Here is a 10,101-nt window from a genome sequence, read left to right on the forward strand (position 1 = left end):
ATGCTGGCACAACGTGAAAAACCGGCTCGTCGTACTCTCGAGTCTTTTTTGTTCTAAAGGAACAACTGACAAGGCAGTTTTCGGGGAACAGTACTTGGTAAGGGTGATTGTGAATGAAAGGATCAAAGGGTTATCTCTAAAAAGTAAGGTAAAGAGCAGATTAATAGTTGTTGACAACAATCCACTTTTGGTGGTCGAGTAAAAGTGGCACAAACCCACTAACACAAACAGCGTTGATAAACTTGGTAAACCAACACATTTATAAAGACTTGACTTTTACCTAAATTTGTGGTAACCCATTGGTTATAGGTAGGCTCTTACCGATAGTGCTAGCACTTGTTTTGGCATTATTTGGCTTCGCGAGCATTTTTTTTTAAAGCACAATCTAACTTTATTTATGTCGTCCAAAGCCGCATTTTGCTCTCAGTTTTGTCAAAGGAGCCAAGGAGGCCTGGGGAATAGGTTTGATAGGTCAGCGGTTGCCTTCTAGAACCCAGTCCATCTCTCCCGTCCCAAGATGACGTCCTCCACGTTGTCATCGAGGAACAATGGAAGTCAGCCAGCCAAGGCAGAGGTAGCTCGAGAGAGTACTCTTCCATCAATCAGCGGAGAAAATAAGAGTGGAGGGAATTGTGATGCAAAAATATAAGCATACATGATCGGATTCAACAATATCCACGAGAAGAACTATCAATCAAAGACGGGAAGTTGTTTTGTCTGGCATGCCGCGAAATAGTGTCTACAAAGAAGACTATTGTAATTACACACTTGGCTTCAAAGAAACATGGAAATGGTAAAGACAAACTGAAGAAGTCTAAGCTGAAGGATCAGACGATTATGGAGGCTTTTAGAGCGGGGGACAGAACGCAGAAAGGCAGCACTTTACCCATAACTGAACGGGCCTACCGACTCGAAGTGGTCGCAGAGTTTCTGGGGGCTGGCATCCCAATTGGGAAAATCGACATGCTACGGTCCCTCTTAGAGACGAATGGCCAACGTCTCACAGCAAGTGCTCATCTTGGTCAATATATATCAATCGTTTTCAAGCAGGAAGTCGAAAGGATCAAAAATGAATTGACTTTACCTGGTCAGACTGGTATGACAAGAGATGTTTCGATGGTTTTTGACGGAAGTACACGACAAGGAGAAGCAATTGCTGTGATCGTGCGTTTCCTTGACGATAATTGGTCGATTAGTCAACGTCTCGTCAGAATTGATATATGTTCCAAATCAGTAAATGCCGATGATCTTGCACAAGTGCTTAATCAGCGGTGCCTATCAGTTGATAATGGAGTCAAGGCCAATTCGTTGCTCGCAGCCATGAGAGATGGTGCAAGTGTGAACCAGGCAGCGTTAGATAGGATTGCTTTTATATTTCCTAAAATGCTAAACGTTTTGTGTGTTTCTCACGTACGCTTGACAATGTTGGGAATCATCTTGTCATTCCAACTCTTCTAGAGTTCGGTAGCGTATGGATTCGCCTGTTCCGCCATAGCTACAAGGCAAAGCTGTTGTGGAAGGATCTGACTGGCCAAAGACCAAGATCATACAGTGAGACGAGATGGTGGTCAAAGCGGGAAGTCTATCAACAATTAGTATCACCCAACTAGTGGACTAATCCAAATCCTGCATTTTGATTGACTACGCTACTAGAGGGCTATTATTAATAGTCCTCGAGTAGCGAAGACACAGATAACAAGCCCTGTTATCGCCTCATGGGCTATTGCCCTGCTTCGCCTCATGGGCTATTGACTATGGGCTATTGACCCGTAGCCCTTGCGGGCTACGGCTCTAATTGTTAAATATTAATGTAGTCTGGAGATATTGAGCGATTCTTGATAGACGCAGAAGCCACTGATGTCGGTCCACAGTTAATCCCTCAACTTCAAGCAATATTTTCCGATCCTGAGCGACTAATCAACCTTAAGCTCGAGCTCGCCATCACTATCGATGTTGGGAGCACTTTGTGAAAGCGACGTATTTCTTGGAAGGTGATGGCCTTCTTGTGCTCTCCTGTAATGAGAAACTCCATGCTGTTGCCCGAGCCTGCCAAGCCCCCCACTTTCCTAACGTGCATGCAGTCGCGGCAGCAATCGCCGAAGAAAATCCTGCCCAAAACCGTAGCAGCCCTCGAACAGCAGGCAAAGGCATGTGTCCAACCAGCCATAGATTGGTTTCTGAGAAAGTTCAATGTCCACTATATAACACAGTGTCAGCGTTCAAGGCTGCGAGGTGTATATGTCCGGTCAGCGTCCAGTGGCTGAAGCCAACTCAACAATCAGTAGAGGCCTTGAGAATCTTTCCTTTTCTCGATGATGATGGAATTATCAAAGGCCTAAAAGCTGAACTACCTGCTTACCTAGCTGCCACTGAAGATGTGGTTATCAACACAGAAGAGCGAAAGGTAAAATGGTGGCACGACCAAGGATCGGCTCCTTCATTGGGCATCTGCAGTGAAGAAAGTGCTGCTGGTGCAGCCATCCTCGGCTGCAGCAGAAAGGGTATTCTCTATTCTCAATTCCTCATTCAACGATCAACAAGAGCACGCCTTAGTTGACTATCTGCAAGCAAGTGTGATGATCCAAAACAACAAGCGATGATTAACTTCTAGCATGGGTAATGATGACCCAATAACAAGCGAAAACCTCAAACGTTGTATTGGACTAATGGGAAAAGAAACATTGATCGTTAAATTTTGTTGTTGAAAAATGTAACTGAAAATCTGAAAAATGTAATGTTCTATGTTTAAAAAAATCGGAAAAAAGTGAGCATTTCCATGTAACCCACGAGCACTTTTTTTAAAAAAAAATAGCATTATTTTAGCACTTTTTTTTTGGCAAAAAACAAGCACTGCTTCAAGCATTTAATGCTTTTTTTACGAGCACTATCGGTAAGAGCCTATTTATAGGGTATTTTGTGCTGCCACAGCGAAAACAATTGTGTTGCGTTTGGCCACACATTGCCTCGCTTTCATTCTTAGCCTCGCTTCACATAGACCTTTTTGCAGATACGGCGGCCATTTTGATTTCTATTGTTTCGAAAGACATTATGGGATGCTCAGGGGGCAAATTAATATGTATTTGCCCCCTGGGCATCCCATAATAGCCATTTGAAACAATAGAAATCAAAATGGCCGCCGTATCTGCAAAAAGGTCTATGGGATCGCCGTCAGGCTACAAAGTTCAACACACATTTGAAATTTTTGAGGCAAGTTTTTGGTTTGGATTTTGAAAACCTTTTCCTGGTAAAGAAAATCGCCTTTTACTGTGTTCTCGAAATGAGCTGTCTTCTTTCTTTTTTTTTAACATGCTTCGTCATAGTCTTAGGGAAGTGTATTCTACGCCTGGTTAGCCTGCGAGCGCAGACGTATTTCCGGCCGGAAATACGTCTGCGTTCGCAAACTAACTCCTGGTCGGAATTCAAGTATTTCAAACAGCAATGCAAAAATGGGTTTTGTACTCGACTGTTTCGTTTTCGATGAAGAAATTATTATGGTCGTGTCGTCGGGTTAAACCAGTGGAAACACGATTTCAGCAATCCATTTACTGACGTTACATCGAACCAAATGAAGCTTGTGGTCACAAAATAAACGTTCCGAGTTACATAGCTCGGCGGCCCATTACGCCACAAATAGAATCTACCGAATTATGTAGATCGGTGCAATGAGTTGTGTCGCTCAGTACCGGGCCAAAGCACTATTTCATTGCAGCTTGTAATTTCGGTCCAGAAAAATCTCTAGTGGCTCGATGTTAAAAGACACAAAAACTGCCCAGGCTAATTGAAGCAACACATACGGTAAATTCATTGAATATGCATTGATGTTAGTCGCGTACACAGTTCATTTAAGGATTTGATACGATTCCTATGAAACGTGTTCAGTTGGGAGGTACCATGGCTTTGACTTAGCTTTCGGTGTACAGTAGCATATTGGCATATGTTAAATATTTCGCACTTCTCCTTAGAACATCCAGTCATTCATAGCATTAATTTTATGTTCTTTTGTTGTGGAATTATACTATGAAAACCACCGATCTGTGGAAAGGGCCCGAATTACTGAGTCACTGCCCCGCCCTCTTTCGCTTGTGAATAGTTCAAATTCTGAGAGGTGTTTGTTTGACGCTATTTTTCAGGCCAGGGCCGTTGAACCTTTCTTACACTCGAAGTAAGTAACAGCGAGTCCATGGCTGCACTTGCAACCAATTCGCTGGACAAGAACAATTTTATCCATTTCCCCTAGCAATTCGTGATTTTGAAAACTTATCTTTTAATTCTTGTGATTGTTCCGGTACATCTTAACGGCGAAAGCTCGTTACTGGTCACGCCGTGAGAAAGGAATTTCATCAAAATGTTTTACTGAAGCGGGGGAGGGGGGAGGGGACGTTTTGCAATAATTCGGGCCCATTCCACAGATCAGTGGTTTTCGTAGTAGAGCAAGATATGAAAGTGAAGGTTATAGAGGTCCTATCCATGGATCACAAGAGAATACTTAAACACTTTTGCGCTTCCTTAGTGGCTAAAAAGCACGTCGAACGATTATTCCTAGTTTAGTACATACTTACAGTGGTAGCGTTGAAAGCTTGATCTGATTAGCTACTCAAATTCCAAAGGTACTTTTATATTCAGTTCACCTCCGAGAAACTCCGACGCAGGATTTGCGCCTGAAAATATTGTAATCGTTTCAGCCGCTTCGCGGGTCTGGACGTATCCACCACCAGCCATCTCCACTTAATTCGGTGAATAGTTGTTAAATAGTAAGGGGTCTGAAACCTAACTTAAGAAAAGAGAACTTAACAGTAAAGTTTTCAAGAAATATAATTAGTTAATATAGCAACATCTTCTCACTGCTGTCGTTGACAATAAAAGCTGGGTTAAGTTCCTGGATCAATAAGGTTTCTTTAATTTTGCAAGTGAAAGCCAGTTTTGCCCGTCGATAAAATGTCAAAATGATCCCACTTGACGTTTTGTCCAAATCAATCGATTACTAAATCACACACTTGCTGAAATGGGACCATGGAAAGCCACGGCTATATTTTGGAGTAATGTTCGGGATCTATTGAAGAAGAATATTTGACCCTTAAAAATTAAAAGCCTGTGAGATATAATTTAGATTTTCTGACGTTTCTTAAGACCATTGCTATGAAAAAGGTCTTACTGATCAGGCTCTAGCAAAAATTATTACAAAAAACAGAGTTCATCTTCAAACAATCTTTAGCTAACAAATCACTTAGTATTACTTAAATGAGCTGAAAGGGAAAAAGAAGAGGGACAACTGAAACATCTATTGTTAAACTTTTGAACATACATGAACCACGACAAAAATCACGACTGAAATCATTTATTATTGCTTGAGCTGAGACAGAAAAAGGACGCTTAAGCAAAACAAAACATATAGATCTTTTGTTAAACTTTAGAATATACATGAACCATGACAAAAAAGTTAAACTAAGCACGTATCGTCCGTTCCACTGCTATTCTCCTAGGCCTTTTTGAAAGGAAAGCCTGATGAAAGCAGAGCAAGTCAATCCCAAAGTACAAGAAATACAAGAGAATGTCTTTCTCCTTATCAAGATCAAATGATAGCTGGTTTTTGTTTTAGAAATCAATTTCAGCCAGGGAGCAGGGGGTGAGGGTAAGGGTGAGTTTGAAGTTATTGAACTTTGGCCAGTTTCTCTAAAAGATCGAAATTGATTAAAATTCGAGAAACTGCCATTTGATCAAGTTCTGAGAAAATCAATGCCACTGTTTTGAAATTCTTGCGTCAGGCAAAACTGATTGTCACTGTTTAATTTAAACATTCTTTATACAGGAACCTGTGCAAGTTCTTGAGTTTTCTAAAATGCGTTGCATTATTAATTGATTTTTATTTTTCAGTTTTCAAATTAGAAGTAACCTAAATGGACTGTGTTAATCGATAAATTCCTGTTTTTAAGTGCCCTGAAGAGTCAAAAACCAGCTTTTTGGTTGCGACTTTGCCTACAAAGGACAGTATTATGGCTTTGGTAGAGCACGTTGTGAATATGTGGTCCTAGAAACATCATTTACATCGAGTGAGACGTTAGAGTGCAAATGATACCACTACGACTCCCAACCGAATTCAGCAAGAATGAATAGATAAGAGTGTTACTCTATCACTTTGCTGTCTAACAATGCCGAAACAGCTGTCCACGGCTGCCAAGTGACCGGGTGAAATGGTCGTGCGCATGCATGATGTTCTGGCCACACCTGGTTGATGTTATGGTGTGTTCACCTTGCTTTTGATGCTTATTCTTGCATACATTTTGAGCACAAAAACAAACAAAGGACTGCCACTTTGACCAATCAGGAGAAGCCATATCCTTCGTGACTGCTTCTGCCATGTTTTTGCAGGGACATGACAACTAATTTTCGCGGGAACGGGTATTCTTAAAAATAAACTCATTTGTGACTGTGCTGGGGACCCCACCAATACCATATGAACACTCTTATCTAATTCACTCTTGAATTTGTTCAGTAAGTAAGGTTTAAACCATGGGTCATGTAGTGCTCTGGGAAACCGAGGTCAAGTTTAATTGATTTGACTTGTTCATCCCATTTCAAACCTTTTGAATTTATCAAATATCCCCATAAACGCCTTTAAACTCCAGGGGCTTATTTGTTACTGTGCAGGCAGGCTCCTCAGGTGTCCCAAATGTGTTGATGTCGGCACCGCCCTTGTTTGGCAAAATGAACACGGCATCGTGTGAAGCCATCGAAGGATCTTCGTCAAAGAAGTTGTACGGTCGAAGGTAGAAGCTGGCTGAGTTCGCCGCGGTTGCAGTGTTCGGTATATCCTCGGAATGAGGCACGTGCATTACACCTACTGTTACCCAGGCAACCAGATCTTCGTTTTCAATACTCTCGTTATCTGTGGTGAACTTCGCAAAATCGACAACAGGGCTGTACATTCCATTTTGGTTGTAAATAGAGGAGCTAGTTTCTTCGTTTTCTTTCCGTTTAGTGACTGTCATTTGGTTTACCGTCCAGGCCGCTCCTTTAACTATGCTCCAGTCTGTCGGGTACATTTGCTTCATCATGTCACGGATGTGAATGCGGTATCCTCGATTCACGCCCATCTTGTTCACATTTCCTTGGGTAAAGAAATTCAGATACTTCGGATGCTCAAAATTCTGTTTGTATATAGCTTCTTGCTCGGTCTTCTTCAAGCTGTGCTTCAGTACCTTCTGTACCCGCCTGGCCTGCGGAAACCAAGGATTTGTAATATTCTCAACCTTGATGTCTATTGTTTCGTACGAGTTTTTTCGTCCACCAATATCTAAGTCCACCTTGTAATTGATCAAATGATCATGAATGGTACCCGCTATCCATGGATGGATCTGGTTACCATAAGGAGCCTCGTTGGATGTCCAAAGCGTTGCCTGCACGTAGCCAGCGGTAGACACTTTCACCTCGACAACGCCGTTTGGATAGAACAAGTAGTCGTAAATGTAGTCATAATTGTACGCCGTGGATATCGATCGTAAAACCAACGCACATCCGGGCATGCCGCCATAGAAATTAAACCCGCCTTCAAAGTTGCTGTCAAAATGTCTACGGAGAGGAAGTCCAAGATCAAGTTCAAATACGCAGATCGAATTTTTGTACTTAACCGGTTTCGTCGTGTCCACGTAGTGGATTGTATCAAAGAAAGTCGCTGTATCAGGGCAGTCCACACCTCGCACCAGTTCAAATTTGCTACTTCCCATACCCCAAGCGGTATCTAGATAGTCAGTTTGCATTTGCATGGGGCTCCATCCTGAATAAAACGCAGCGGCCTCCTGCAAACTAAGTTCGTACACGATTCTTTCTCCGTCGAATCGTATGTCGAAGAGCTGCAGACCGGAAGTGCTTCGAGATCGGAAGTCAAAGCTCCACTTCATATATTCTACGTGACGTCCACTGACCGTATAACGCTTTCCGTCGGGCTCAACAATGCGAGGTGGCCGCAATGGTTTCGGAGGCTGTGATTTTCCCCGGCGGAGAAAGGATGAAAATAATGGAGACTCCCTTGAATAAGATGGTGAGGGAAGGAAGACTTTGTGAAGAGAACCATTGCTGTAAGCATCCATTAAATCCTCTACACTGTTAAAAGACATGTTGAAATAAAAAACTTTTTCAATCTTCCACAGTGTTACATCGCTTCCTTTCGTGTTGAGGTACAACTCAAAACCCACCGGTTGCACATAGCTGCCTTGAAGATCTCGCACAAACCAAATCCATTTTCCTCGCTTTCCGAATTCACCTGGAGCGGAATCAGTCCATGCTAAGCAGCGATTTGTGCATCCCACATATGTGTACCCATCGTAGCTTTCCTGCAGGAGCTCGTGTGCTTGTTTCGCTGCGTTTGCCACAATGCGCTCAGTGGCTTCCATCTCTTTGCCATTGTTTACTCTCGAATCGAATGGAATGGAATGTTCCGTACCGGGGCCTCGTGTCTGAATATGTTGTATTGGTGTTCCTGCAGGGCTTACTAAATATTCGGTCACATCAGGGAATTCCTTTCCACCATTGTGAATTATAACTCGAGCCGTGCGCTCAGGCATCGGCGCATTTTCACGGTCGAGAAAATCGAGCGCTTTATCTTTCGGCGGCTGTTTCAACTCGATCAGGAAAATGTAGTTGTCATTGACTGCGGCATTTTCATAGGGAGTGATATTAAGAGAAGACTGTCGAAGAATGTAATCTCTCACTGCAATGATTTCTTCTTTCGATAAGTCGTCATATAACCCCGCTGAGCGAGCTGGCTTCGTAGTCAACTTGGTTGTCTGAGGGCAAATATTTTGGAGGCGAGACGATGTTCTGCATTCCAAGGCTTCGCTCCCATCTTTTGTCATCACCACAATCAAAGCTATTATTAGCGCCAGAGACAGTAAAGTAAGTGCGACACAAGCGATCCTTAAGATACAGGTTTCGCGACCGCTGTCTTTGGCCATGGATGCAGGTAGTTGGGTATTGAATGTTCTGCCGGAAAGGTCCCTAAGTCTACTTCCGTCTGCTATTCAAATCGTGATGTGTATTACGGTAAACCATAGTTAATTATAGACCGTATTCATATTATTCTTTTGTCCTTGTGCCAATCATCCTCACTAGCCTCCCTTTGGAGCAAAAGTTCTTATGAACTTTGCTCTTGCTAACGAAAGGAAAGGAAAGGAAAGGAACTTTTTTTTAAGTGTCTAGTCTTCTAATTGGGGACTTCTAATTGTAAACTGAAATCAGCAAATTAATGCAAATCAAATCAACTGTTGGCCGCCATATATGAATACGATGATTAACGATGAAAAATTAACATACGTTTTTAATCACCGTGAACTGAATTTGCTTTTGTTTGGACTTCCGGAGGATGAAGGTCAATTGGCGAATGAATAAGATCCAGTAACTGTTCAATTTTCGCCGCATTGGCTCGAAAAAGGTCTAAAAAGCCGGGATTAGCTCGTCCTGTCATTGTTCGCTTTTTCAGATATCCGATCGAGAGCGTGTGTTGGGAAACATACCGCGTTACGTAACGCAACACAACGGCCCTAATAATAACTTTATTATACACAGAATTCAAAAGGTTGACACTTATTTGCATTGAAGCTGTGTACCGAATAATTATAAAATACATATAGATAAATAAGTATAAAGGCGAAATATATATATAACTTTTAACTTAGCCGGTATTTGTATTTAAAGATGATAGAAACTTTGATCGCGTGTATTCCAATTTTAAAGAGATAAGGATGTATTTTGACAAGTTAATTGCTTTCAGTTAATTGCTTTTGAACGTAACGTGTGCCATGTGTTTTAGGAGATAAGAATATGACATGTACTTATCATATGCGAATAATAGATATCTTATCGAACAGCGTGTTTTGAACAGGGCTTAGGAGAAGAAGGTGGAAATTGGCGTGAATTAAGGTTTACTCCGACTTCCCGAAAGATATTAAGGAAGCAGAAAAAGCCAATGGCCACTCTTGAAGCAGATGAAGGGCCAGGAAAGAGACTGTTTTTCAGAAAAAAAAAAGAACTCAATAAGTTATACACAAGTACTGAGAGGGACGCTTGATTGCGGAAAAAAGTGCTGTGCTTGAAAACGGCCGGTTTTGT

The 10,101-nt window shown here is 42.0% G+C and overlaps 1 protein-coding gene and 1 pseudogene across 1 annotated transcript; one reads left to right on the forward strand and one right to left on the reverse strand.

Annotated features, from left to right (window-relative positions):
• Nucleotides 1–517: 517 nt before the first annotated feature.
• On the forward strand, nucleotides 518–2,600 carry LOC137980906 (uncharacterized; annotated as a pseudogene).
• A 2,719-nt stretch (nucleotides 2,601–5,319) lies between these two features.
• Nucleotides 5,320–9,071, reverse strand: LOC137978798 (diamine oxidase [copper-containing]-like). The gene has a single exon (XM_068825869.1). It carries the CDS (start codon nucleotides 8,946–8,948, stop codon nucleotides 6,591–6,593), a length of 2,358 nt encoding a protein of 785 aa, XP_068681970.1. The 5' UTR covers nucleotides 8,949–9,071; the 3' UTR covers nucleotides 5,320–6,590.
• Between the last annotated feature and the right edge of the window lie 1,030 nt (nucleotides 9,072–10,101).

This window comes from Montipora foliosa, chromosome 12 (genome assembly GCF_036669935.1).
Source record: "Montipora foliosa isolate CH-2021 chromosome 12, ASM3666993v2, whole genome shotgun sequence".
NCBI lineage: Eukaryota > Metazoa > Cnidaria > Anthozoa > Scleractinia > Acroporidae > Montipora > Montipora foliosa.

Bases quoted from the DNA above. Each gene is read 5' to 3' on its own strand.
- LOC137978798 (XM_068825869.1), bottom strand. From the start codon at position 8,948: ATGGCCAAAGACAGCGGTCGCGAAACCTGTATCTTAAGGATCGCTTGT.